This window comes from Caloenas nicobarica, chromosome Z (genome assembly GCF_036013445.1).
Source record: "Caloenas nicobarica isolate bCalNic1 chromosome Z, bCalNic1.hap1, whole genome shotgun sequence".
In the NCBI taxonomy this organism is placed as follows: Eukaryota; Metazoa; Chordata; class Aves; order Columbiformes; family Columbidae; genus Caloenas; species Caloenas nicobarica.
Window position 1 is genome coordinate 11,432,137 of NC_088284.1, and position 25,041 is coordinate 11,457,177.

A 25,041-nucleotide genomic window follows, 5' to 3' on the forward strand; every position below is an offset into this window, starting at 1 on the left:
TAGATACTTTCCAGACCTTACCTCCGATCAGAACAATACAGTAAAAGACAGTGTGTACCAATGCCATTATTTGAGATATGTCTTCACTGGAGTCTTCCAACTGCAGTATACATTTTTATAGATAAAACTCCTGTAATAGCAGCAAGTAGGAAAAGCACAGTAGAATTTTGGATTGCAGAGGTTCTGTGGAAGGCCTTGTCTACAAATAGTATTTGGATTTCCAGCTCCTCAAACAGGAAGCTTGCAATGATTTTCCACTTCAATTTTTTGAGTTTGCAATGCGAGAAACCCACTTGAATTTAGTAGCATATGAAATACATTTCAAACCCCACATGACACACTATATGAACTGTGACAAAGCTTTTCATTTAAACTGAAGTCTTAGCCTAACCCTTGTACCTCAAGTTCCCTCCATCAAATACTTCCCCTCATAATGAGACTTGGTTTAAAAAAAACCCCTGAAGTTAGCCTTATGAACAAGAAGAGTGTCAGACTCTCAGAAATCACACAACCCAGCACTCATACATAGACAAGCACTGCTTACATTTTAGGACAAAACCAAGTTACGTTTAATGAAAGCACAATGTAACATTTAAATCCCCTTAGTGGAGGTAGAAAGCCAGTGTTTTAATCTAATCCATTCAGATGTAAAATACTGATACCAGATATTGATTTATTGCTATTAGTGATAACCAAATTTGAGAGCTTATAATGTCAGCAAGGTAGGATGAATACAGTTGTAATCTCCAAAATTCATAGAGTAAAACATGTCCACCTCTGTAGTAAGACAATAGCAGATTCTACCAAGAATCTACCACTTCTTGTAAACATTGTATTTGTGCAGGTTTTTTTTTTTTCATACTTTAATTTCTAAAGTCATGAAAGGCAAGGTTAGTAGCAGAAAACACATCCAGTTTCACATTCGGCAATATGAGAACCCTGCTCTTCAAGGACAACCAAAAACCTAGCAGCACATTTTCAAACAATATTATAAGTTTCTCTGTATTACCCACCCTTCAAAATCCCTTCCCCACCCAAACCAAACAACAATAAAAACAACAAAAATCTGACACCAAAAAATAAAGTGCAGTACCCACAAAAAATAAGTGTCAAGAAAATAGCCATGTTTGTTTCTTTGGAAAAAAAAAAAAAAAAGAAAAAAAAAAAAAAGAGTACTTGGCCTCAGTCTTAAGAGTACTATACTGTGTCCATCATTTTGGATTCTTCTTCATCTCTTTGTATCACCGCATTCAAGCTGCAGACATCTGTGTTTATGGAACCTCGTAGATCACCTGCATTCTGCAACAGATGAAAAACTGACAGCTTAATCCTCCATAACTATGTACATGGAGGCAGAAACAGTGAGATTTTAGCTTAAGTTGGACTCTTCGTGTTGTCCATCTTAAGATGAGAAAAATTTGCAATATAAGGAAATAAGCTCTGAAAAATTCATCAACCAATATTATCTCACTGTGTCAAGGATTCTTTACATTTTCTGACATAGCTTGTATTTGGCCTCAATATTTCTATCACTTGACTCCCTGTTTACTTAAAATCCACCTGTTTGATCTTACTTGAGAGGTACTTTAACCAAATTATTTCAAATAAGTAGTTTGAATTGTGACTCCTTCCATAATACCCAATTTTTGACAGTCTCTTAAGTAGTTTCTTCATTATAGAATGTGGCCATCACTAGCACTGTAACAGAAGACGTAAGTCTTCTAAGGCTTTCCTTAGGCTTGACTTACTTGAGTGATCTCATGAACAGGATTAGTCATTTTACACTGAAAGCTCATTTCACTGCTTGTGGTAAAGACTGTGAATACAGTTCTAGGATCTGATCAGTTTTATGATGCTGTGTTTATTTTAAGCATGAAAATATAAACACACTGAGCTAACATATGCTTTGACCTTATGCAGATGCTTTCTGAATTCTACCAAGTAAAAAGGAAGCCTATAAATGCCTTGCATATTGCTAATACTGCATGTTATATCCTGAGTACTAGCAGTTCTAAGAATGATCCTCTACATATTTAAGATATAGCTTCTCAAGGCAGGACCTAATCCTACTTGAGTTAAATCAATTTCTAGAAGTAATAAACCTACCTGTGAGAAAGATGTCAGCTCTCCTACAAGACCAGGATTGACACTGAGATCATGTAGTAACATAGATTGAAAGCCAGGTGATTGTGACGAGATTCTCACCCTTGCCTTGAATGCCTCGAGCTCATTTTTAAAAGCCTCAAAATAGCCTTCTCCTGTCTGCAAAAAGAAATATAAAATGTTTGAACTTCAGCCAGATTTACTTTTGAGTTGTAAGCATACATAGTGCTGAAAAAAAACCCAAACATGCAGTAATGCATGTTATACCCTTTGGGGAATAACGACTGTGAATAACTCAATAATAATGTTAGTCAAAATGAAATTTCAGGTAGCTTTCTTTTTAAGGCAATCTGTAGTATTTATATGTAGAAGCAGAGTAATTCATTTACCTAAGGACATGTAAAAATAAATCTAATTTTAGCCCTTCCTTTATTCCAACTCAGAAGCCAGTGCCCTTAGAAGAACAGGTGCTTGATGTAGCACTCTCATCAAAAGCAACGTATGAGTTGACGCGCACTTTAGCTGAACTCCTATAGGCAATATTGAGATCCATCAGAGTCTTGAATAACTAAACACAGACTACAGCAAACCAGAGTTTCAGTTTTCCTGCATTTCTCCTGCGTAGCTCTGGATGGCTCTATTTCAGCAATGAGAAAGGGACACTACTTTGGGCCCCACTGTGAAGTGCAGATGAAATGGAAAGTTGTGACTATACATTGGTACATTGTGAAAACACAGGTGTAATTAGCCAAAATCGGTCCTTAAACTGGTCTATGTTTGCTGTTGTAACGTAGTTATTACTTGTCTGTAACACCACTGTTGTCCTCCTCTTGTATCTTGCTTTCCCTCTGGGATAAGCAAAATCCACTAAACTTTCATTTTCAGAATTGGAATTACACCAAAATATTCTGTTTAGAAAATAATTGCTAACAAAGCACTTTCGCATAAGCCTAAGTCAGTCAATAAAATATTTAGTCTCTCATGGTTAGGAGGAGACCTTCTCTAAAACACTGGTCCCCCATACAGCATCAAAAGTTTATCCCACCCTTACCCAAGTTGACTTACTTTGGCTTTTTGGAAAAAGAGACGAAAACAACCTCTTGGATCTACATTGCAGCTTCTAGCAATTTCTATAATAAACTGCATTACAACTGCTTGGTGTGCTACTTGCTCCATCAGAGCTCTTTTCTGAAAAAAAGTTAAAAGTTATGATGTAAAGATATTTCCTGTTAATATATTTATAGAATTCAGCACCATTTCCTTTTGTTATAGTTCCTAAGCAGATGAGAACTGATGCTCACAGAAGCAAGGGGAGTGATAATTAGCTCTAACTAGACATATATATGATAATGCATTATAGAGTTTTTCTTCAGTAAAGTAGAGGGAGGGTAGGAAGAACAGTTAAACAGCTAATCAAGTTGATCAGCTTTTCTATAGTGCAAGTGGGAAACTCTATCCTTTCAAACAATTTAAACATTATCTTCATACCTGTTCAGCTTCTAGATGAAAACACCACAACATGAGATACCTGGATGTTTCTTCACATACAAGATATGGGTGATCAGACAAAAATCTTTGACTGTCATCCCATCTGCTCAGCATACCTAGTTAAGAGAAACACAGTTAAGGTATTCTAAATGGATAAATTATTTAATTCAGCAAGGAAGTCACTTCCACTGATACCCCAGTATATATAACACCTTTGCAATTCACTAACCTCAGAACGACAGCATGCAGCTAAATTTAGGGGTGTTATTTATATATCTAACCAACGCTGAGAAAGCGTTACCAGAAATACCAGAAGTAGATTTTAACAGTCACAATTTCCTATATTGTAATGCATCTCTAGTGTTGTTTATAAGTTATTTTGAATAAGTTCTCATACACACTAACAAAGTGGTGTAAGTATCTATTAGCTGTATCATCAAATAGTTTAAGAAGTTTATGGCTAGAGAGTTACATTCAGTGATTCCGACCAACACGAATCCTTTAAATGTTTCACAAGTAAGAATGCACTGAAAAGAGCATGTAATCTCTCAAAAAGGAAACTGCTTCTGACACATGATTTGCTAGGTTTTTAGGAAATTTGAATTTACTTACAGGAGCAGCTTGATCTCAGAAAGCAAAGCTGCACCACTATTGGAGAGTTAACTAGGAGATTGAATGGTGATAGTATGAAGCTACCTTCATGTAAAGAGCCGAGTTTAAAAATCACAGCTCAGTAACTCAGACCATTTCTTAAAACTGTTCTTCCTGTATTACTGAGAGTCAAGTCATTACCGGAACAAGTACCAGATGCACGGCTTTACCCGTCTATCAGTGTATAACTGGGCTAAAGATAATTCAGTGGTAATGACCTAAGCTTATCTTAATTCTAGCAAACAAATGCCTAAAGAGAAAGCAATGGCCAATACTTCTTTTGGCTGTTTTCAAGAGAGCTATTCCACATAAGGTCTTTATAGCCTGGAAGGCAGAGCAGTATCCAGAAACAGAACTCATCAATACGGCTACTGAAGTTCACATGGCCCTTCGGCAGCAGCTAGCACAGAATGAGAGACTTGAAAGAGCACTAGCGCACTGTCCCTTTTTACAATGGACGTAGAAATTTTGAATTAAACTAATAACACGGCTTTGAACTTGGGAAGTAAGAAAAAATGTTGATGGCCTTCTATGATAAGGTAGTTTCTGTAACAGCTTAATCTGAATTTAGACAACAAAGTAATTTTGCCCAACCCTTAGCTAGGAAACCTGCCAAAATGCACAGCAGAGGAGATGTATTCTGATTCTGCTGTCATTACATTTGGCAGTTAAGGTATTTGAGAGAACGTGTGCCTGTCACTGCTGTTTGCACACTCTGACGAGTGCTGTGCCTCAGCTTGGTACTTGTAAGGCTTGCTAAGGCTAGAAATCCTTTCTTTAAAACAGTTTAAGATCCTTAGAAGCCAAATAGCTTAGTAAAAACGAGCTAGTACAAATAACTGAATTTTGCAAATGCAGTCGTGTTCTTGACTGTCCTGAAATTCCACACAGTCTGAAACCAGCTTTTAACTAAGAATGTAAAGTACTTCAGAGAACCATTGAAATTTCAGATTACTTTACAAGATCAGCTTTGTGCTTAATTGGTTTCAACAATTATGACACTTTAGTGACACCTAGTGGATAAGTAAATATAATGCTAAATGCACAATTCTAGGCACATAAACTCTCAGTAGGCATTTATACACATTTTCCTTCAATCAGTCATTACCCTTGCAGCTTAATAACCACCAGAAAAGTATTTATTAAAAGGAAACAGCTATGGACAATCCCATGCACTTTTATACACACAACTTCTATTTCCACGAATGTCCCTGCCTTTTTGCACTTAGCAGCAGCAGCAGAAGTTGCAAGAACTTTATTTTTCAGGGCTTAAGATCATTTAAGGGGTTTTTTTGTGAAGTTCCTATTGATCACAGGAACTAACCAACTGCTACAGTTTACACTTTATCTTGCTTTGAAATTATTATCCGTCCTGATAAAATAAAGCTGAACCGTCTGTTAGCCAGGTCTTTTATCCATTAGCATTCATTCTATACAATAAGGAGGAAACCTACACATATTCTGTATAAGTTTAAACTGCAAAATACGGAAAAGCACACTTACCAAAGTGCCTAATCTTTTGTTCATGTTTTTGCATAAGTGGTTCAGACACATCTTCATCTTCTTTTCTTTTTTGATTAATAAAACTCTGAGGAAGAGAAAAATTGTACTATCACAGAAACTCCAGACATACCTTTTTGTGATATACAGGAGTATTATATTTCAATACGTTACTATTTAAAGGGCTATGTTCTAATTTTAGAGTCGAGTCACATACTTGAGAAGGTTGTCTTTAAAAAAGTGCCTTACCTAATAATAGAGTTTAAAAGTCTCATTATAGACTACTGACCAAAGAACTCTTGAGAAACTTCTATCCTCAGGTAGGAACCTACTGATCTGTCAGCAATGAAAATCATGTACATTGCAGCCTGGATGCAGCTGAATCAGTGAAATCAGGAGATGTGATAGCTGTGTAAATCAAAGCTGAGATTCAACTATTCAAAAATGGTTTGTGCTAAATAATCTGATTTACAGTAGGCATTACAAAAGGCAAACTGACTTTCACATTTTAAGAAGTGGGCACAGTAGAGAAGTAAACTTTTTGTGTGACAAAATTATTATTCAGCACATTTGGCAACATTTGCACGACATCTAATCATAGAATGGTTTGGGTTGGAAGGGACATTTAAAGATCGTGTAGTTCTGCCCCTCCTTGCCGTGGGCAGGGATATCATTCACTAGACCAGGTTGCTCAAAGCTCCATCCAACCTGACCTCTATTGCTTCCAGGGATGGGGCATACACAAATTCTCTGGGCAACCTGTTCCAGTATTTCACCACCTTCATAATAAAAAATGTCTTCATTATATCCAATCTAAACCTACCCTCTTTCAGTTCAAAACCATTGTCCCTTGTCCTATCACTACAAGCCATGATAAAAAAATATCTCCATCTTTCTTATAAGCTCCCTTTAAGTATTGAAAAGACACAATAAGGTCTCCCCAGCACCTTCTCTTCTCCAGGCTGAACAACTCCAACTCTTTCAGCCTCTCCTCAAAGGAGGCGAGGTGTTCATCCTTCTCATCGTTTTTGTGGCCTCCTCTGGACCTGCATAACGGGTCCTCGTCTTTCTCGTACTGGGGATCCCACAGCTGGACGCAGGACTCCAGGTGGGGTCTCACCAGAGCAGAGCAGAGGGGCAGAATCACCTCCCTCGACCTGCTGACCACACTTCTTTTGATGCAGGCCAGGATACGGTTGGCCTTGTGAGCTGCGAGTGCACATTGCCAGATCATATCCAATACCCAGATAACCCATGCAAGTTCTGATCCACACTTCTGCTAGAGAAATTTCATCTAGATTTGTAGTATAAGCGCAGCTTGCTCCCTTTCATGAGGCAAAGTAAGAAAATAATCCCAACATTTAACACATACCGCAGTTTTGTACTGTACTGGACACAGAAGACACTCAAGACTAGTAAAAAGTGTAAAGAGAAAAAGAGGCAACACTTGTTTCCATGCACACTGATATAGGTCATACCTTATTAAATACCTCCTTACTAACAGGATCTGTGTTCCATAGACTCTGTCTTTCCCTCTGGTTTAGTGCTTCTTCTTTTCTTCTCCACTCTTCCTCTCTCCATCTCAACTCTGCAGCTTCAGTCCTTGCTTGAGCAGATTCCTGATCACAGGACTCTGAGTTATGCAGTGCTAAGCTACCGAGTTTTTGCTGGGCTTCTGCTAGGTTCCATGTGCATTCTACAGAACGCTTCACAAACTCTCTTTCTTTTTGGCAGGCCAATTCAATCCCTTGGCTGTATGTCTGTAAGGAAAAATCAGACGTGCTATTTATGAAGGGAAAACTGACAGTTTACAGTTTGTATAGGAGCAGACAGGCCTAAATCCCAAAGCTAACGCACCTGGAAGGTACATCAGATATGCAGCATTACACTTGCAGGAGTGATGAAGCAGGGTATTGGACAGCTAAATGTTTTTACGACAGAGATTTCTAATTCAAGTTGTCTTAACTTCAAGTGCATTTGCAAAACCACAAATCATGTACCACTATCAGTAGTAGTCTCCAGACTGTAAAAATACTTTTGACACAGCTGAAACCCCTCTGGCTATCTTTGCACTGCGATGCTAGCAACAGCCAAGTGCGAGAATACTCTGAATATATACTTCTGAGAAGAAAGTATCAGTTTTGTGATGTCAGATGACAAGAGTAAAGCAACTGCTCCTGCCTGCATTCCAGTATGGATTAGTACATAACAGATGGCAAACATATTCCCTTGAACTGACCATGAAAGTGGAATTTAAGTTATGAAGTGGCTGAGGTCCAGCAGAAGCACATGTTCCTTTTGGTCAAATCTATGGAGGAGGTCACTACTCATAGGTGGGACAGAAAAGTGACCTCTCAAGCAACAGTGCTTATATTACTTCCAGGTGTGTCCTGGAAATCAGCACCTTGTAACTTGAGAAATTATCCTGTAAAGCATATGCACTGCCTTTCCACTAAGAGCAGAGAAAAAAGGTCCACACACTTAGTTCATCAGCCTTCCGGTGCCATATTATGAAATTCGTGGTGCTGATAACCTCTGGCAGAGGGACGTGAAGGACAACACAAGTTGTGAAAGATTATTTGAAGGAAACTTTAACGCGTGTACATCAAAGTTTTGGGGCAAACTTTGTTTGGGAATTGCGGCATTTGGAAACCCAACGTAATGGCAGCTTCTTGCAAGAGCATCCAAAATTCCTGGCAATGTATTTATAGAATGCCGACTTGCCCTCACCAGCAGAGAAACACGCTGCCTATAGATCTGCCTTTTAGACACAAGGACGCTGGGTGAACTCCAACGCAGCTCTTGCCACATCCCCTGTCCAGTGCGGAACTGTTAGTCAGGGGCGGTGGCAGCCGCCAGCCCCCCGCGCCACGGCAGCGCGGCGGAGCGGCCCGGCGGGGAGCGGGCACTCCGCACACTCCCGCCCCGACACGCACCGGCCTCCGCCGCGTCCCACGTCCCTCCACGGCCGCCTCCCCGCGGCGGGGCCGGGCTGCGGCCGCGGGGCAGCCGAGGCGCCCGCAGCACCGACCCGCTCCGCGCCGGCCGGGGAGCTGCGCCAGCGAGGCGCCGGGGGTGGGGGACACGGATGTACCTGCGCTTCCGGCAGGCGCTGCCGGGAGGCGGGAGCCTGCCCCCGCTGCTCGTCCTCCTCCGGCGGAGCGCCGCCGTCCCGGGAGCGCGGGAGCCACAGCGCCATCCCCGCGGCCGAGCCCCGCCGACCGCCGGCCCCGCTTACACACCTCGCCGGAAGTGAGGCGGCGCACCACTTCCGGCAACCTCAGCGGACCGCCGCGCTCCTGCTCCCGCCCCCGGCGCTGCGGGGCGGGGCGTGTGTGTGTGTGTGTGTGTGTGTGTGTGTGTGTGTGTGTGTGTGCGCGCGCGCCGCGCGGGGCTGGGCGGCCCCGGCCCCTACCCCGGCCCCGGCCCCGGCCCCGGCCCCGGCCGCGCCGCTGCCGCGCCGCTGCGCCCGCCGCGGAGAGGAGGCCCGGCCGCCGGCAGCGCGCCGGCGGAGAGCCGGCCGCCTCCTCGGAGGCTGCCGCAGGACACTCAGGAATTACACGCGTGTGTGTGCATGTATATATACATATATAAAGAAAAAAATAAGGACGACGTGCGCTCAGCCCTGCCACGCGCTGCCGTGAGGGGCGCCGCCGCCCGAGGGGCGGGGCCGGCGCGCCGCCGTCGCCGTGGCAACGCGGGCCCGGCTGTGGATCCGCTCCGTCCGGCCCCGCGGCCCGGGCGCCGCTGAGTGGGGCCGCCGAGCTGCAGGCCCCGGCTGCGGGCAGAGCGGGGAGGCCGCGGCGGCAGGGAGGCCCAGGGAAGCGGCGGGGGGATGGCAGCTTGTCACCGCGGTTATTCCGGGAGCCTGAGCTGCCGCACCGTACAAGAGGACACATTCATGAGGAGATGTTGAGCACATGTGTATGCATATACTGTGTGTGGATATCTGTGGGCAGCAGGATGACCATGAGCCAGCACTGTGCCCTTGTGGCCAGGAAGGCCAATGGCATCCTGGGGTGTATTAGAGGGAGGATGGTCAGTAGGTCAGAGAGGTTCTCCTTCCCCTCTACTCTGCCCTGGTGAGACCTCATCTGGAATATTGTGTCCAGTTCTGGGCCCCTCAGTTCAGGAAGGACAGGGAACTGCTGGAGAGGGTCCAGCGCAGGGCCACAAAGATGATGAAGGGAGTGGAGCATCTCCCTTATGAGGAAAGGCTGAGGGAGCTGGGTCTCTTTAGCTTGGAGAAGAGGAGACTGAGGGGTGATCTCGTTAATGTTTATCAATATGTAAAGGGTGAGTGTCAGGAGGATGGAGCCAGGCTCTTCTCGGTGACAACCAATGATAGGACAAGGGGCAATGGGTGCAAACTGGAACACAGGAGATGTTCACTTAAATACGAGAAGAAACTTCTTCATGGTGAGGGTGACAGACGCTGGAACAGGCTGCCCAAGGGGGTTGTGGAGTCTCCTTCTCTGGAGACATTCAAAACCCGCCAGGACACCCCTGTGTAACCTCATCTGGGTGTTCCTGCTCCAGCGGGGGGATTGGACTGGATGATCTTTTGAGGTCCCTTCCAATCCCTAACGTCCTGTGATTCTGTGTATGTACATCAGTGAACACACCTTCAATTCTAAGAGCTCCCAGGGAGCTCTCCGATTTTTAACAGCTTGGTTCTCATCTGTAGATGAAAGTTAACGAAAAGCAAGACCATACCTTTGCAGTGGTAATATTCCTGTGAAGGTTAATACATGCACTTGTCGTAGCTGTATTTTCTCATCCATGGATTATTCAGCTCTTCCTCCAAACCAGAGGCACTGACAGGTTCTTTGGGGTCACAGGTGTAAAGTTTGCTAGAAAGAATGCACAAGGAAAAGGTTAGTTTAAAGGTGAGCTTTTTCTTGCTGTGTGATGTTTATTTAATGAAAAGGATAACTACTCTTGTGCAAATGGGTAATACTAATACGTTGTTCATAAGAGGTATTCTCATCAGATATAAGAAAAAAATGGTGGGTTTCACTCATTGATTTCTCTGTTGGAATCAAATGTTTCTTTTGTGTGCAATACTAAGGTCTATGACATCAGTCTCTGTTAGATGAGATGAAAAAAAGGAAAAGTCTGAAATACAAAATGAGAGAGCCCCTCATGATAGATCTTAATCTGGCACCCATTTGAGGTTACTAGTAGTGAAGCTGAGGGCCTATTCAGCCCCTTCTGAGACAGGGTCCCCTGGGCTTGGACTGATGAATGTGTAAGACTGGACTAAGGAGTTTCACGTTAACCTATTTTTTTCTTTCCTTAGGTTAAATGTCGTGGCGTGTTTCTGCCTGAGAAACATGACGTTTTTCTCAGTGCACACATCTCGGGTCAACACAAAGAGACAGAGTGCCTCCCTCCTGTTTTCTCTCTATTCTTTCATGAGAAGATGTGCATTGAAAAGGTGATTTTTACTTGTTAGATGCTTTCGGCTGGAAAGTCTGATGTCTCAAGCCTTGTACAAGCTGTAATTAATGCAAAAACTTATTTTTCTTTGTAACTGATAGGTTATTCTTGTCTCACATGCATTTCAACATAATAAGATGAAGTGTTAGGCCCATTCCTGGAATGGAATAGATTTTAACATTTCTTTAGGATTTTATGGTCTGAAGCTTTGACAGCAGTTGTTATGAGAGGTCATTTCTCACATGGGCAGTTCTTACCTAATCTCAGTAATGGCAACAGTGTACATGAGGATAATTGAATTTATTCCATTTCAGATATGATTGTTCTGGAAGGAATGTGATACCTTGATTCTAGCATGGCTATCGTGTTCAAGGTTTTTGTCATTACAGCAGATGTGATGTAAATGAAAATCCAAATAAATGATAGACAAATGGTTTTGCTGCCATTTTACGTGCCACACTAACACCTGGAGCTAGTGAGGGCAGGAGTCTTCAGTGTGGTTTTCCTGTACTCTATGCTCTTTGGTTATGGTTCTGGTGAATTGTGTTTGAAAACTGTTTTTTAAAAAATGGAGCTAAGGCAGAATGACTATGTCTATTGACAAGCAAAACTATGCTGATGCCATTTCGAAACAGGAATAGACAAAGTTTAGAGGAACAGTATCTTTCTTATCTGTTTCTTTCAGACTCTTCTCTGATCTTTTTTAAACCACACTCTCTATCTGGCTGTTTCTCTAAAATCCTTTGCATCTGGCTCACAAGAGGCCTTTCCTTGAGGGACTTGATTACTTTCCCTTTCCCTTATGGTTATTACTGACACAAGTGAAAAGCTATGTAGTTATTACATCTGAAAGCTACCAAGTATAATTTTCATTAAGGCAATATAATTTTCATTAAGGTGAACATAGCTCTGAACACATGACTCTTCAGTGTCTGCAATAAAAGCCCAGTTCTGTAGAAGAGTAGTTTCTCGTACATTTACCTAGTGATAAGAGGAGCATCAAAGTAATTATCATGAAGTAGATGTTATTAGATAGGTTAACTGTTTGTCTTACCTGACAGTTACGCAGTTTTGTGCCTATGGCCTTCATTAGTAGGCGTTAACTAGCACGAAGCAATACATTTTCTTAGGAAAAAACATGACTCTGCACAGCCTTCTAAAAAAATACTATTGCTAAAATATTGTCTGAAAACACTGACGTTGTTTGAAGGAGGATGTTGGCACATTCAAAAGAAATGAAAAAAACAACAAATATTGATAAAATAAGTGGGATGCAGCTGAGGGCAGCTTCTTTAAATAGGCAGAATGTCCAGCATGAATGCCCAAATAAAGTCAGTAGTAAAGTTCCCATTTATTTCAAAGGAGTCAGAATTTCACTCCAAGGCATAAGCAGAGTTTCTTTGAATAAGACATAATTCATTGTAGTAAAATAGACAAGAGCTAAATACAGGCAAATGCATTTGAATTTTTTCCTTTAAAAGACATCTCATATATGGTATCTTAATACATTTTATTTTCCTAAGATATTCAGGCAATCTTTACATAATACATAGAAACAGACAGGAAAACTTCCTCACACCTTCTCATTTGTCTGTAATCCCTGTGGAAGATTACCTGTGCATCAAAATGCTTGTAGTCAGGGCTTTTATTTTTTTCTTTTGGGTTGTGTCCTATAGGATTGGCCAAGATTTCAAGTGTTTTCCAAACATAAATATATTAATTGTACTTGTGGTCCTGGTATTTTACAGTTCACACAACTGCATTTATGGTACTGTAAACATGATAATTTTTCCTACAAATGCAGACTGTTCTGAAGTTGATGCAGACATGGATTAATATGCAATTTCGGCTCTAAAGTATTTTCCCCAAAATATTGCAGAACTTTAAAAATGTAAATGACATCTTAAAATAAACAAACATAGATATATAGCATTAGTTAAGTTTGATTTTGCTTAGTAGCAGCTTGACAAAGAATAGGGGAATTATTTTGTATAGCTATTAAAGTCTTCCCGTGAATGCTAGATTGTTAAATTAGTTAGTGTTATAATGAATTCATTTATTTCTTATTGTTTTCCTGAAGGTGTTTTAAAGTGCCATACATCTTGCTGCAGTAACCGAAATGCTTGAAAGTAAGTATGATTTTTAAGTGCTTGAATAATTGAATAAAAATGACAAAGTAGGCCCATATATTCACATAGTCTGTCTGTCTGCTTGTCTGGCTGTCTTTCTGAAGTACGTGATCTGGTACACATTTTTCCCATTATGTGTTGCTCTGAATTGACCCATTTGGGTGTCAGCCTCTACAACCTTCCCTTGAGTGAATTACATGATTTTTCCATTCTTAGGCCAGGCTGTGTTCTGACACCTAGTGTAACACGAGACTAAGCAAACAGTTCTGCTTTTAATTTTTTCTGTCAGTGATTCTTTATTTTGAAGTCTGTGACAAATCATGAGCTTAATAACTAGGCAGTCTTTTAAAAGCCCAAATCTTATTTATCGTTTTTAGAGGAGCAGGAGGAGAGAAAAAAAAATATGTTTAACAATAGTCCATCTGCATTCTGTTTCATCACTGCAAGTAACCTTTGGCCAGACTTTTTCAGTCATAGCTACAGGAGCAGGTGTTTTATTAATTTAAAAAGTTTTCATCCCTTAGTTTTAATTCAGTTAGCTTTCCTTTATCCTTGCTGGGTGGCAGGTTTTTGTCCTTCTGGAGCAAACCACTCCTGTAAGGTCAATAGAAGGTCAAGCCAGAAGCCACTGACTGTCCCATTGTCCTATAAATCCATCAGGTGTCAACCACAGAGAGTTACCTTGTGCCGTTACTTCTTTCTTGTGTGTTTTTGTTCTAATATTAATATTATTAGAATAAATACTACAGGAACCAAAGTAGAATATTGTCAGTTATAATGGACTAGCTCTACATCTATATTTTTTTCTCTATCTTTTGTCCACTCTTCTGTTTTATTTGTTATCCTTCCTCCATCCCTTCCTCTAAAGTTAGTTTTTGATTAGTGTCCCAGGAGCAAACAGTAAAACTATTCTAATTATTCAGCCACATTCATATAATTTATTTTTCATCTTCTAGGTAACGTAATAAAGTTTGAATTAACTCAGCTTGTGTCTTCAGGTAACAGGCAAGTAAATATTTTCCACATGTTACTTAATTTGAGATGGGAAAGGACATTAGTTGGTGCCATGCCCCCCAGTTTTCTCTCCATTATTAATTTCAGGACCTCCGCCAACACTACTTCCTTCTACTCCACCGCTTCTCATATATTCTTGGGTACACACTTGAGGAGAAAAAATCCCTCTTCTGACTAAACTCATTGAATAACTGTTAGGATTGCTCATATTGCTGGAGTTTTTTACCCTGATTTTCCTATTTCGTGTAGTAGTCTAGTTTGCTAGTAGCATTCAAATAGAACATGAATAATAATGTAGAGTTCATCTTGGCAGATAATACAGTTGGTCTCCTACAGACTTCATATTGTGTGTTTTATATGACGGGAAAAAAGGCAAACGGACACTGGGTGGCAGATGAGTGTTGGTGTTAAAGGTCACTGACTGTTGAATGTTTGTATATATTCTAAAACTGCGGGCAATTTGTTAAAATTGCTTATTGTTCTGTTATGGCAATTTCTAAATATAATTCATGTTCTCTGTGTAATAAAATTTGCTTGTACATTTTACATTAACTTTTCAAAATGCTTAGCTTCAGATATTAATCTTTCCTTTTCCTCTTTGCTTTTTACTTTTAAGGATTGCTGATATAATAAAGAGTTATTTGTGGTGCCATTCCAGGTTCAAAAACTTTCATTGATAATGGAAAAAGGAGATGGAAAGACTCAAGTTAATTTGTTATTACCTCTACATAACAGCCTAAACAAGGCCAAAAAAAAAATCTGATCTGTGTTAGTCCAGAAACGGCTCATCTTCTTGTATGGTTACTTTCATGCAAGGTTTGAGGGTGTCATGCTGTCATATGTTAATAGCTAGGTGTGGCATATAATGCTTACTTGTCCCCTGGGCATAGCGGATTTTCGCTGTGCATGTTAGGACAGAAAAGACTACTCAGTGGTAACTTTCAGAGGCATGAGAGTGTTTTAAAATAATAGTCTCTTCAGCATATTCTGGCCCTGTAGAATACCTGTTCTTTATTCTGTATAGTACCTACATGCCTTTCATGACTCTGCAAAAATATACAGCTTAGAGATTTTGCTTACTTTTTAGACAGTGGTATATGTTTTCCTCTTTCAACTGCCTGGATTTAAAAAATATTCAGAAAAACTAAGTATAAGCCTCATGAGAGGAAGCTTTGCCTGCCTGTGTCCTTACTACACTAGAAGCCAGACCTCATATGGCAAAACTGACTATTTGCTTTCTTTTTGTAGAGTCAAAAGCTCACAGAAGAGTTTTTTCCTGGTGATTGTAGAGCCAAGATCCATTAGAAAGACAGTCCTTGCAAGCAGACTAGAAAAGATGAAACTTAGAATGAGATCAAAAGTGTTACTCTCATTATTAACTTTTTCTGAAAATTTTCTTCCTTCTGCCATTGTTTTTTCTAGAAATCACCAAATTGCAAGGTTTGTTTTTAGTCTGATTAGAAGTGTGCATGTGTCCTTCCCCTGTAAAGACGGAACCTAACCAAGTGAAGGCTGTAGCAGCTTTTATAGTGGAGTATCCATTGTGGGCAGCTGGTAGGAGCTTATGAAAGTATCTCTTGTGTCTGGCTGTGCTTCCTATACACAGCAGTGCTGACTGATTCTTCATCTACTCAGAACACAGTTAATGGAGTTCTGAAGGAAGAGAAGAACTAGATACAAGTGTGGTGTAGAGTGTGAGAAGATTTTGTTACAGTAACACAGGATAGTTCATCTCCCCTATCTGTGTATGTAGAGTCCCAAGCACTTTGTCATGGTAGCCTCGGATAGTTTACTTCTTCCTGTCTGAATATTTAGAGTCCCAAGCACATTTTATGTCATTGTGATGGTAATCCAGGACAGTTCGCTCTCCTCCTCATCTGCACCCATCTTTGCACAGGTGCCAATGTGATGGCCAGCTTCAGATCTCAGAATTCGGGCAACAGCACCTGCATTACAGCAAGTTTGCTAGTGAGCAGAACAGGACATCGCATGATATGTGTGATATGTTAATCAGTGAAAGTTTTATTATCCACCCCTGTGGTGCTTTCTGTTGAGCTTCACTCCCAAGGAGGGTTCCACTGCGTCAGCTCCCCGTTTGATTAGCATTGGTGTACCAGGGCTCCCACTGTGGGAACACCACACTTTCATTAAAGCCAAAGCTTTCACTTGCTGTATGTTGTGCCTCATCCCTGAAGGATTCGCACCTGCTTTTTGCTTGTAACATGTGGATACTTACGCCCTCAGTTAGTAGGACACAAATCTCATGCTGTGTGGTTGGATGGCCAAATTACCTGATATTTGTTTACTATATGCTGGCTCTCTGGAAGGAATACATTTCAGAAGTAATGGTGACTGTCTTTCAACACCTTTTTAGGATATATTTGCTGAACAAGCATTGAAATCCTGTAATCTCATATCAACCTTTTTTATTTTATTCGTGCAGGCAGCTGTTTAGAATAATTGTTTGCCCAGTGAGATGACTCCTGGTCATACTGAAAGTGCTGAGAAATTTAGCATACTGTGTATAAACACATGTATTATGTATACATCCTCTGTCATAGCTTTGAACATTGTCTGCACTGTAACTAGGTAGTTTGCCTTCAAGCCTTGCAGTCATCTTCACCCCCAAAATATTTCAGGGCACTTGTCACAGTTGGAAAGTTAATGACAGCATCAAACTCCAGTGCTGCTCTACTAAGCCAAATCTTTCAAAACTAATAAAAATGTAAATAATTTTCCTCCCTTTTGGCACTTCATTTCATGTTCAGAAGACAAAGTAATCAGGTGCCACATAGTCAGAGCACTGGAAATAAAGTGAATGAGCCGTTTTCTGGCGAAGCATTCTCTCAGTCAATCAGGAAAAAAACCCTGATGTTGCTGTGTTATTTCTTAAATACAAATACAGAACCGAATGGTTTGGGTTTTCTGTTTTTCTGTGTTGTTTGCCTTGGCCTTCAAGAATGCAAACTGAAAGGTTCTCTGACACAGAGGATAATATACTAAAAAGGGACATCTATCTTAAACATTTCCAGTGTCAGGTAATTCTAAATCATGCGGAATGTGTGCCATTCCTGTACCACTCTTCCTAGGCCCACTAGTGTCCCAACCACCACCTATTACTGACAGCATCGTTATGCATGAGAGATGCAGCATTCTGTCAAGGACATTCAAAATTTATAGCGTTTTCATTGCACACCTATTAATAGAAATTCTATGTAACAACTCTGACAGCTATTTATCTGTGAATGGTTTTTTTTGTTCTTTCAGTAGGGGGTGCCCTTGCATTTTATGAAGAGAATGCACAAGACTTTCTGTTCCAGAGCACAAGCTGACTTCTGCATATCCTGTTGTGAACAGAGAATTACTGATGAAAACTCCTCATTTCCCAGTGAGTTGCCTAAAACCAGTACTTATCATACGTGTTTGACAACGAAGGAATTCACCTCCTTAGTAGCAACTTTGTGAGGACTGGAGTTTGACTGTCTCTTTGGTCCTCTTGAGCAGAGGGAGATGCTCACGTGCTCTTTGAATATGGAAGTGCCTCAGAGAATGCATTGGGTAGGTGCTATCTTAACAAATAAAACTGTTAGTCAGACAATAAGAATAACCTCTCTGCATAGGCAGGTTAGAAGCCTTAATAACAAAATTTTAGGTTCATTTATGTACTTCCACCCACAGAGTATGTGAGAGGGCCAGGCACTTAAAAGATTTTTCAAGTTTCTTTGTACCAATTGCCTTTGAGGATGTCAGCTTTCTGTCCATTTTCTTTCTCTCAGGCCTTGTTTTTTCACTCTGCCTGTTCTCACTCTTCTCTTGGAGGTCTTTTGTTTTCATATATTTGTAAATCCTTCCAGTGCCTGTTCTTGCCAGGGATCATTGTTTCCTGAAGCAGCAGGAGCAGCCTAAAATGATTACATTTTCATCTGTTTCACTGCATTACGGATTGGATTATGCAAAAGAAGCAATAAAACTGACTTTGATTTTATTGACGAGTCCATGGCAGCTTAGAACAGCTTTGAACAGAGTAGCATCCTCCCTGCACACTCAATTTTGCATTGATTCATTCAGAAAGTTCTTGTAATTACTCTACAAACTAGGAGTGCCATTGTTTCACATTATAATCTGGGGGTTTGTGCATCAATTGCAGGTATAGAAATACTAGACTTAAGAAAAAGTAACTAACTGTTAGAAAGCTCTTCTTAATACAAGAATACTTTCTATACATTTAGAACAGAAATTTAGAAATATATGGTCTGGTTAATCAAATGTTGCATTGTATGATAGGTAGGCAGTGATGAGACTGCAGTAGGAAATCCAAAGGCAATCAAGAGGGACTTCAGGGCCTTAGGACGACTGGTTAAGGGATCAGGAGCACAAGTAGTGTTCTCCTCTGTCCCTCCAGTTGCAGGGTACAATGAGGGAAGATACAGGAGGACCCACCAGATCAGGACTGGTGTCATAGAATCATAGAATGTCCTGAATGTCATGAGCAGAATTTCAGGTTTTTTGATCAGAGGTCGGTTTACATGACACCTGGCCTGCTGGCAACAAATGGAACACACCTGTCTCAAAGCGGGTAAAGGATCCTTGGACAGGAGTTAGCAGAGCTCATAAGAAGGGCTTTAAACTAGATTTGAAGGGGGAAGGGGAGAAAACCAGGTGTGGTGGAGGCAAATCCAAGGGCAGCATGTGAGCATTTGGGGGATGGGGTGCTACGGAGGGCATTCGGTCAGCTGTCTCTGTGGAGGCAGGGGATGGAGAGTCATGTTGTAGCAGACACAAGGGTTATAGATGTGTTAGAAACCACGGAAGCACCTGAAAATGATCACAAAGGAATTAGGGCTTCTCACTGCAAAAAGGTGGCAGGATCAGTATCCCAGCTGAACTGCAGCTATACAAACACATCTATACAAATGCATCTGTACAAACGCATGGAGCGTGGGCAACAAACAGGATAAGCTGGAAGCCATTGTGCAGCAGAAAAACTATGATGTAATTGCCATCAGTAGATGACTTCCACAACTGGAGTGCTGCATTGGATGGCTATAACCTCTTCACAGGATGGGCAAGGAAGGAGAGGAGGCAGATTAGGCCTATATGTTAGGGAGTGTTTTGATTGTCTGGAGCTTGACAAGAGTGATGATAGGATTGAGTGTCTGTGGGTATGAATCAGGGGGAAGGCCAACAAGGCAGCCGTCCTGGTGGGCATCTGTTACAGACCACCCAACCAGGATGAAGAGGCAGGCAAAATATTCTGCATATAGCCGGGGGAGGTCTCCCGATTGCTAGCCCTTGTTCTCATGGGGGACTTCAGCCTACCAGATGTCTGCTGGAGACAGCAGAGAGGAACAGCACACAGCTGAGAGGAAACAGTCTAGGAGGCTCCTGGAGTGTATGGAAGACCACTTCCTGACACAGCTGGTCAGTGAGACAACTAGGGAAGGTGGCCCACTGGATCTATTGTTTGTGAACAAAGAAGGACTCGTGGGCAATGTGTTGGTTGGAGGTGGCCTTGCACATAGCGATCGTGAAATTATTTTTTCTGTTCTTGGAGAAGTAAGGAGGATTGTCAGCAGAACTGCTACCTTGGACTTCCAAAGAGCAGACTTTGACCTGTTTGTGAGGCTGGTTGGCAGAGTCCCTTGGGAGGCAGTCCTGAAGGACAAAGGATTCCAGGAAGGCTGGTTGCTCTTCCAGAAGGAAATCTTAAGAGGCGCAGGAGCAGGCTGTCCCTGTGTGCCAAAAGATGAGCTGGTGGGTACAAGACCAGCGTGGCTGAAGAGAGAGCTTTGGCTGGAACTTGGGAATAAAAGGAGAATTTATAACCTTTGAAAGGAGGGGCAGGCTACTCAAGAGGACTACAAAGATGCCGTGAAGTTATGCAGGAAGAAAATTAGAAGGGCCAAAGGCCAACTAGAGCCGAACCTTGCTACTGCTGTAAAAGGGAACATTTTGCTTCTATAAATACATCAGCAACAAAGGGAGGGCTCAGGAGAATCTTCACCCACTGGTGGATGTGGGGAGCAACAGTGACAGAGGGTGAGTGAAAGGCTGAGGTAATAAATGCCTTTGTTACCTCAGTCTTTAATAGTCAGACCAGTTGTTCTCTAGGTACCCAGCCTCATGAGCTGGAAGACAGGGATGGGGAGCAGAATGAAGCCCAAATAATCCAAGGGGAAATGGTTGGTGACCTGCTGCACCACTTGGACACACACAAGTCTATGAGGCCAGAGGGGATCCACCCAGGGGTACTGAGGGAGCTGGTGGAGATGCTCAGCAAGAATCTTTCCATCAGCAGTCCTGGCTAACTGGGGAGGTCCCAGTTGACTGGAAGCTGGCAGAGAATGCAGGGAGAAGAGAGGGCTGGAGGAAAGGATGAGGTAGGGAGGAAAGGATGAGGTAGGGAAGCATGGGTGTACAGGGAAGAGAGTGTTGAATGCAGTGGAAAACAGAGAAAGTCTGGGGGGCAGTAATGGAACAGCAGCTGGGGATAAAGGAGAGGGTGCGAGAGCTGCCCTGGGAGTATAAAACCTAAAGAAAATGGCAGGGAGAAACCAGTAGCCTGAAGGGGAAGAGGGAGAAAAGAGGAATTCCTTGTGTGTGTCCCTGTTTGGAGATTTGATGTGGGGGGATTTAAGGGATCATCATGATTTTATACGATGGTTTTTATGGGATGTGAGGAATGAGGTCTGAGAAATAATGTACCCAAGGGGATCAAATGATGTCACTCCAGAGCGGAACTGAGATGTGAGTGTTGCATCTCTTTCCACAGGTGAAATGCCAGTGTGGATCTCAGCTGGGAGAAAATGGACAAGAGGGTGTGAAATCCCCTCACCTCAGCAAAGGCCAAGCAGTGCTTTGCTTCTGGGAGTGTTAACATCACAGGTCAAGGGCCACCTGTGCTGACCTGATGGCATCTTCTGGTTACCTGCCTTGCGGGCATGTCAGGATTTTTTCCCATTTGACCGCCATTCTACCCTTGATCCATACATACGCTTGTGTAGCTGTTGGTTGCCACTTATCTCCCTGACGAGGTTGGCCAAGTCCAGGGATGCTCTGTTGCTACGGGATGTGGCAGAACAGAGGCAAGAAGGGATGTTTTGAATTTCCATTTGTGAATGAACACAGCAGTGATGTCCGTAGCATCAAAAGAAAACATATAGATTTAGATAGCACTGCAGACCTCAGAAACAAAGGACTAAACAGCTGCCTCCATATGCGCCCACTGTCATTGACAAGAGAACTGGTGAATCACTCTATTTATTCTCTTTTTCCAGCTACCGTAACAACAGTTATTTCAACAGGACATCACTTTTCCCTGCAGTCCACCTGTCTCTTTTCCCCCTGTTGTCCAAAAAGGCTGCTGCAACCTTCTGCTGTTCAGCATTGGCTTACAAAAGGCTATTTCAGTCTGTCACTGATTTTTATCACAATGACAAATCCAAGCCTGAGGTATTTATTTCACAGTCAAGAGAGGGGCTATAAATCCAAATCATGGATGCTCACTTCCACCCTCCCTCCTCCCTCTTCTGGACAGGCTGTGAGTGGGAGTTGCCCACCTCAGAAGGCAGGAGTGACAGAATTCCTGCTCTTACTCTAAGGTTTTGCATGGTAGCACAGCCCAAACAAGAAGACTGTGATGATTAATAACCTTGTAGGAGTTCAGTGGTAAGAGATCTTGCATGAGTCAGGCTTTCAGGACAAGACCCTTCATTTCACTGAGGTAATTTCCCTTTGTTTTGCTAATTGGTCACATCAATTTCTGGTTTGGAGCTGCAACAACATTGCAAGTCTCGGTGAGTCTTGGACTTGCATGAAGGAACCACTGTAAGGAAAGAAGGGGAATGTATGAACAAGGATGAATGAATCAGTGTTTCTAGCTCAGTGCAAGAGGCAGAAATCAAATTAACATTTCCTTTTGCTTTCTGGTTCTACTGACTGTGTTATTTCATTAATTTGGCAGTTGCTGTAAGGAGGCCCATGGCTCACAGCTCCCTAATTAGCCTGAAGTTTAAAAGTGTATTCAGGGATATAGGGTCAGATGCTTCGGCTGGAGAAATTTATATCACTAAAGCCCAACCCTTCAGATTATATTTCCCACTATTTTCTCTGTGTTTAGCTGATATTTCCACTAAATTTGCCTGTAGTGTTATTGCCCACTGTGTGTCTCAGCACCTGGAATGGCATTTGCTAATCTGTTTATACTTACAATATAGCAGTGGGAAGATTCAATATCCAGTCATAAACTTGTATAGCAGGAATTTGAGACTGAGAAGAGGTGGAAAACTACAAAATAGTGATTACTGCCAGAGATACTCAACTGTCACCCTCAACTGGAAGTCCTGTTTTTTCCCCAAGCAATGTCACAGGGCAATTCTCTGAAGAATGCAAGAGTTTATTTTCACTCTCAGTTATGAAGCAGAAGAGGGAGAGTAATGAAAGCCTACGCAAGTTCTGTCAGAAAGCGCTATGCATAAAAGACAGCCAGCAGAAGCAATGGTTTATTCGTGAGCATGATAGCAGCCGCTGTTGTGCTGTCTTCCTACAGTCTCTGACCTCAAACACTGAAGAACAAAATTCTAGATAAAATCAAACAGTGGGGGTTTTTTAGTTGTTTTGTTTTCTCGCCAGCACTGATGTTTTCTTACAAGGAAGCCCATTTTTTGCAGTCGACCTAAGCAGATGAATACTGTATGTAGTTAATGGCTGTGTTGGTGGAGTTTTTACAGGAGTGGATTTGAGATTGAAAATTGATCCTGCAGTATATGAGAAACATACAGGTTTGGGTTCATGGGTTGTCTGCTGTCTTCTGACTCTCAGCATCCCTTTGGAATGTTGACCACAAGTTGCCTAAGTACAGAAAACACTTTTCTGATGATAAAATGTTTGTAATCCAAAAGAATCCGGTTATATTCACTGAAGATGTTCCACCAGTCAGAGACTGTTTTTGTCACAACCTTTACAGGGCAACAGAGGTCCAGTGCATTTCTTTGGCCATTTCTTTGGCCCTGTCTTGTTAGAATAAGGTTCCATAATGAGGCGTCCAGCTCTGGAGAAGGCTCCAAGGAACAGAGAACAGTGTCTGTTGCCCCGAACTAGTGCAAATCTTTTGGAAACAAGTGAGGTTTCCTTTGGACTAGATACTTTTATCAGTTCTCTTGAAGATAAACAAGGAATGAACTTGAGATGTTTTTGCTGGAGAGCTTCTAAGAATGGAATTTGTGATGTCCTTGAACGAAAGTCTGTCTCTTTGAGCTGTTCCCTGTATGACAGCTCACAGGAGTAAAGTAGTTGTTAACAGAAAGGTAAAGCAGCCTGAGCCTCAGCCTATTGATAGTCTGAATTCACTCCAGATGCAGAAAGTTTATAAATGCACTACAGTATCAGCAAGACAAACTGTAGTGAAAATAGCGTAAGCAATGCTGTTTCCTCATTCTGGAACTGCAGCTGATTATGACCGACACCTCTTCCATGGCTTTAGCCGTCCAGTCGCTTAGGCTCAGTCTCCAAGCTCAGAGTTCTAAAAAGGACATACGAAATTCACCAGTTTCTCTCTCTATCAGTGTTGTGTTTGTGCATGAAAACAGTATTAAAAGCTTGTGAATAACTCGTTTTCCATAAAAATCAGAGGGTGGGTGTCTCCCTCATTTGTGTATCTTTACCAGCATGAAAGATAGATTCTGCAGTGGAATTTTCTGCAGCATTTCTGATTAGATTTTCAAAGAGGGCAGGTGTTACCTATTAAACTTCAGTGTGTCATGATGGAATCGGTGCATCTTGCCCTCTGGGACTTCCTCAGAAGTTCTGCTCCTTCTCAGCTCTTCTTCAGCTCTGTCCTACCAACAGAGTGAGCAAAACTGGCAGAATATAGTAAAAACAACAGGTGTCCATGTTGGTGGCAGTACAACTGACAAGCCTATGATTAAGACTTGATGAAGAGTGAGATGCCATATGTGCAGTGTCCCCTTTCTCTCCAGGGCCACATTTCCACACCATTTGTTTTGCCTGAGTCCCAGTTCTGAGGCATTTCAGTTGCATGCAGCCATCAAATTAAAGGGCAGATGCTCTCATCCTGCAACTCAGTGGAACTCTCATGGAGCAGTCTACGTAAATTAGACACAGTTAACAGTTGCAGAATTGGTGGGCATATTCTAACTTTGCATCAGCACACTTCGTTAAGATCTTAGAGGCCAAGCACAGTGACTAAAGACATCTTTCCCAGATGCCAGCAGATTCATACTAAGGGCTTGGAATCAGTGTTTTCTTAATCATGCTTGATTTTAAATTTCCTGTTGATGTTTAACTTCTGTGAGTAACAAATGACCAAATTCCACCCCGTGCGGGGATCTTCCCTTTAGGTGAGCTGTCTGCAGGCAACTGAAAGTGGTCTGGAGCATTTCCTTACACAATCACTTACACAGTGTCCTGAGCAGCATGATGATTTGTGTAGCGTGCCTGTTGTGTGGCCCGTGCCTCACATGGCTTCCCTGGGAACGAAAGAGTTTGGATCATCCCCTCAGCCCTGGGACCCTTTGTGCCTGGCTGGGTTGCAATGGCTGACATGGAGTCAGTCGGAAGAACCGGTGGGTCACATCCTGGAGTCCTCACTCATGCAAGACTTACATAAAGTTCCGTGACTCCTGTTATGCTGCAGACACGGGATCGGTTCCTTTATCTTGTTGATGCCCACTCTGGTAACTCTAAAAAAGTACAT

The 25,041-nt window shown here is 42.1% G+C and overlaps 1 protein-coding gene and 1 long non-coding RNA gene across 2 annotated transcripts; one reads left to right on the forward strand and one right to left on the reverse strand.

Moving 5' to 3' along the window:
* Positions 1-584: 584 nt before the first annotated feature.
* CDC37L1 (cell division cycle 37 like 1, HSP90 cochaperone) lies at positions 585-8,996 on the reverse strand. The gene is made up of 7 exons (XM_065657094.1): positions 8,837-8,996; positions 7,221-7,502; positions 5,746-5,830; positions 3,592-3,707; positions 3,169-3,291; positions 2,107-2,262; positions 585-1,299 (listed from the first exon to the last, which is right to left on the reverse strand). Exons 1-7 carry the CDS (start codon positions 8,939-8,941, stop codon positions 1,198-1,200), a joined length of 969 nt encoding a protein of 322 aa, XP_065513166.1. The 5' UTR covers positions 8,942-8,996; the 3' UTR covers positions 585-1,197.
* A 227-nt stretch (positions 8,997-9,223) lies between these two features.
* On the forward strand, positions 9,224-24,020 carry LOC136001973 (uncharacterized). The gene is made up of 6 exons (XR_010607868.1): positions 9,224-9,306; positions 11,045-11,182; positions 13,265-13,313; positions 14,270-14,318; positions 17,595-17,715; positions 21,100-24,020. It is a non-coding gene; the product is annotated as an uncharacterized LOC136001973 (long non-coding RNA).
* Positions 24,021-25,041: the final 1,021 nt, after the last annotated feature.

Excerpts from the sequence above, each read along its gene's own strand:
- CDC37L1 (XM_065657094.1), bottom strand. The coding sequence starts at position 8,941 with ATGGCGCTGTGGCTCCCGCGCTCCCGGGACGGCGGCGCTCCGCCGGAG. Across the intron at positions 5,831-7,220 it reads GTAAGGAGGTATTTAATAAG|AGTTTTATTAATCAAAAAAG; the intron begins GTATGACCTATA and ends TCTCTTCCTCAG. Across the intron at positions 3,292-3,591 it reads TTCATCTAGAAGCTGAACAG|AAAAGAGCTCTGATGGAGCA; the intron begins GTATGAAGATAA and ends ACTTTTTTTCAG.